Source organism: Bison bison, unplaced genomic scaffold (assembly GCF_000754665.1).
Source record: "Bison bison bison isolate TAMUID 2011002044 unplaced genomic scaffold, Bison_UMD1.0 scf7180017864072, whole genome shotgun sequence".
NCBI classification, from domain to species: domain Eukaryota; kingdom Metazoa; phylum Chordata; class Mammalia; order Artiodactyla; family Bovidae; genus Bison; species Bison bison.
In genome coordinates this window covers 7418984-7423245 of record NW_011494644.1, presented here as the reverse complement: position 1 = coordinate 7423245, position 4262 = coordinate 7418984, and the positions used below count along the sequence as shown (strand labels likewise).

General features: G+C 42.4%; 1 protein-coding gene across 1 annotated transcript in view; it reads left to right on the top strand.

Annotated features, from left to right (window-relative positions):
* ARHGAP17 (Rho GTPase activating protein 17) overlaps nt 1-4262 on the top strand; it is a 100544-nt gene that overhangs the window by 86411 nt on the left and 9871 nt on the right. The window contains 1 exon segment of the mRNA XM_010837424.1: nt 4177-4257. Within this exon segment, the coding sequence (XP_010835726.1) occupies nt 4177-4257 (81 nt within the window).

Here is a 4262-nt window from a genome sequence, read left to right as displayed (position 1 = left end):
CTCTGCCTTTTCTAAAACCAGCTTGAACATCAGGAAGTTCATGGTTCACGTATTGCTGAAGCCTGGCTTGGAGAATTTTGAGCATTACTTTACTAGCGTGTGAGATGAGTGCAATTGTGCGGTAGTTTGAGCATTCTTTGGCATAATGGCTGTACTTATCTACATTCCCACCAATAATGTATAAGAGTTCCAGTTTTTCCATATTCTCACCAATGCTTGCTGTCTGTTGTTTTTTGATATTAGCCATTCTAGCAGGTGTGAGGTAATATGTCGTTTTGGTTTTGATTTGCATTTTCCTGATTGTTACAATGTTGAGCACCTTTTCATATGTCTGTTGGCCATTTTTATGTCATCTTTAGAGAAATGCCTAATCAAGTCTTGAGTCTATTTTAAAATCAGGTTATTACTTATTTTGCTGTTGAGTTGTAGGAGTTCTTTATATATTGGGGGAATTAACACCTTTTCAGATACATGATTTTGAAATTTTTCTCCCATTCTGTAAGTCGCCTTTTCATTCTGTCGACTGTTTCTTTTGTTGCTTTACCAAAGCTTAGTAGTTTGATATAATCCCACACATCTATTTTTGCTTTTGTTGCCTATGCATTTGATGTCATATCCATGAAACCACTGCCAACACCAGTGTTATGAAGCTTTCCCCTTGTGTTTTCTTCAAAGAGTTTTACAGTTTCGGGTCTTACATTTAAGTCTTCAGTCCATTTTGAATTGACCTCTGTGTTTTGTGTAAGATAAGGGTGTCATTTCATTCTTTCACATGTGAGTATCCAGTTTTGCCAGCATCGTCTGTTGGAAAAACTATCCTTTTCCATTGTGTATTCTTGGTACCCTGTTGAAGATCAGTTGGCAGTACAGACACAGATTTATTTCTGTGCTGTCTGTTCTCTCCATGCTTCAGGTCTCAGCTCAAAGACTTCCCCAGTGAACCCTCGCTGACCACCCAGTCTGAACTGAGGCCCACCACTCACACAAGTCATTCTCTTATCACATCACTCTGTTTCTTTCAGAGCCTTTTTCTCCATCTGAAATTTTTAAATTTGTGTTTTAACATATTGCTCGTCTCCCCTCATAGCTCACAGGACTGGGATCTTGCCTGTCTCACTCACTCCTATATTCCTAGTCCTGGTCCCGTGCCTGTTAGAGAGAGGATACTCAAATATGTATGGTTTGGGAGCTAGAGAAGCTTGAATGATTCAGATCTCGGGATGATTTTGCTCTCTTCCCACCATCTGGGACATTTGGCAATGTCTGGAGACTTGGAGCAGTATTGGCATCTAGTGTGTGGAGGACCAAGATGCTGGTAAACATCCTACCATGTGCGAGACAGCCCCCCGCAACACAGAACCATCTAGCTCCACATGTCAGTAATGCTGAGGCTGAGAAACTGGTCTACAAAGAGACATGATTCACTGAAGATGTTTCTAAAGCCAGTTAAATTCCACGTGAACCAGGGCACCCTATGTCTTAACTCCAAACTGCATTTATCGGAGTATGGATGATCTTCAATATAAAATGACATATATATAACAAAAAAATATATTTTTTAATATTAAATTTGATATAACTTTAGACTTAAAGGAGAGTTGCAGAGATAGTGTAGAACATGTACACATAGTCTTCACTGAACCTCTCTTAAATTTTTATACTTTTATGGAACAACTATAGACATCAGAAAATAACACTGAAACAGTGTTATTAGCTGAACTTCAGGCTTTGACCACATTTCCCCAGTTTTTCCAGTAAAGTTCTCTTTCTGTTCCAGTATCAATCCAGAATCCCACATTTTTAAGGTGTACAGTGTGATGATTTAATACATGTATTCACTGTGAAGTTATTACCCCAATCACAAGAGGTTAATATCCAAGATATATAAGAAACTCATACAATTCAATAGCAAAACAGAATATCCCATTTAAAAATGGGCAAAGAGTATATTTCTGAGTTCATTTTCTTGTGTTATCATCTCAGTAACCAAGACTGGGGAAATAATAAATAACAGTTTTGCTATTAAAAAACAGTTTTGGTATTACGGAGGCTCTCCTATAAGCCACCATCATCTTTGTCTGCATCCTAACTGATGCTCGAGGGAAGTTAGGTCTTTTCTACCTGGATTCCAGGTATAGCCCTGGAAGCGAGGTTGAGATTCCTTCATAGCCCCTTTAGGAGTTTTTCCTGCATCACAGATCTCAGGTTTCCTCACAAGAAGAGTCTGAGCCTTTGTGCACCATCCACCTGCCCTGGCTCAGCCTCCCAGCACCTGCGGGGTGGGCTTAGACGAGGCCTTCCTCCCAGCCTGGCCTCCACGCGGGACTCGGACCTTGTTGTGCTACTCTCGTGCTTTCTCTCCAGATTCCCGTTACACCCTTAAATGTCAGGAATGATCTTTTATTCAGCATGAATTTGTACTTAATATTGTTTAGAACAGAATGCTGGAAATTTTTCTTTTTAAGTTGCTTATGATAACGAGAGTGCAGCTAATGTTCCAGATTCCTTTGTCAGTGGGTTGGTTGTTTCTGTGGGAAAAGATCTTCCCATTTCCAAGGTCAAAAGTTCTATCAAGCCAGCAGAGCAGACTTTATTCCTTTTTTATTCCTGAATTCTGGACCTTATGAGCAGGGAGCCAGGCAGCGTAGGAAGGAAGAAGAGAGAGAAAAAGAGTCCAAGGAGGCCACAGGACATGGTGTGAGCCTCTGCTCTGCTCTGTACTGGCTGTGTGACCCTTTACAAACACTTGACCTCTCTGAGCCTCGGTTTTCTGCACATGAAATGGATATGATAATGCCTGTCTTGCAGTGAGCTTATGAGACTTAAATGAGACAGTCTGTGTAAAGGGCCTAACTTGGTGCCAGTCACGTATTAGGTGAATGATACACCTTCATTTCTTCCCTTTGTTTCCCTCTTCCTTTCTTGCAGGATTAGAAGGATCTCAGCAGAATTTGAAAAAATGCTAAAGTTTCTCCTTTCCACTTATTTCTCCCAACCCCACACCAGCTCCAGACTTGTTTTTTTCTCCTACCCTGCCATCCTTGGTACCCAATCCCCACCCGCAGTGATACTGATCTTAGCTGATGTAGGAAGTAGAGTGATGCAGTTCAACTCTTGGAACTGAATCCAAGGCTATCATCCAGATTTATACTTTTATCTAGAATATATCTATTAGCACAAATGATTCTGGAATTTGTAGAATTTCTTTCAATAATAAAAAAATATCATGCCCTCTAGGAGATGATACCTCAGGGCAAGGGGTCCATGGTTACGTACAGGCGGCCCAGTCATGCTTAGAGACCTCCTTAGCTATTCTTGGAGAAGGAAACGGCAACCTACTCCAGTATTCTTGCCTGGAAAATTCCATGGATGGAGAAGCCTGGCAGGCTATAGTCCATGGGGTTGCAAAGAATCGGACACAACTGAGCGAATAATACTTAGCTGGTCTTAAGGTGCTTGACTCCATGTAAGTGGGTCAGCCTCTGTTAACTGAGTTTTCTAATCATTCAGCTTTTAAAATGACAGGTTTTTAAAGACCTATATGTGTACAATGTACTTTTTAAAAAAATAGCCTTTTTATTTTGGAATAATTTTAGATTTACAGAAAAGTTGCAAAGGTAGTCTAAGAGTTTCGGTGTACTTCTCACTCACTTTCCCCTATGGTTAACATCTCCCATCACCAGGGTACTTTATCACCAGAGTTGGCTGTGAAACCAACCCTGGTACATTACTACTAACCAAACTCTGTATTTTGTTCAGATCTCACCAATATTTCCTCTACTGGCCCTCTTCTGACCCCAGCTTGATCCCCGACCCCCAGGACAGCATGTAGCATTTAGTCAACACCACCTCTCCTTACCGTTTCTGGACTGTGACAGTTTCTTAGTCTTCCCTTAGTTTTTCGTGGCCTTGACAGTTCTGGGGAGTCCTGGCATTTTGAAGACAGTCTGTCAATTTGCGTGTGTCAGACGCTTTTCTCATGGTTAGGCTGAGACTGTGGGGTTGGGCGAGGAGGACCACGGAGCGGGGTGCCCCTGGCTGACATGGGGTTGGGAGTGGGGGCAGGTCCGGATCTCACCTGGCTTACATGGTGAGGTTAAGCTCGGTACCCTGGGCCAGGGGGTGTTGGCCATCCCCAGCGCTCCGCTTCCTGAGAGATGTTTTTCCTTTGCGCAGCTGTTAAAAAACCTGCTCCAGCACCCCCGAAACCAGGAAACCCGCCTCCCGGCCACCCCGGGGGCCAGAGTTCTCCAGGAACATCT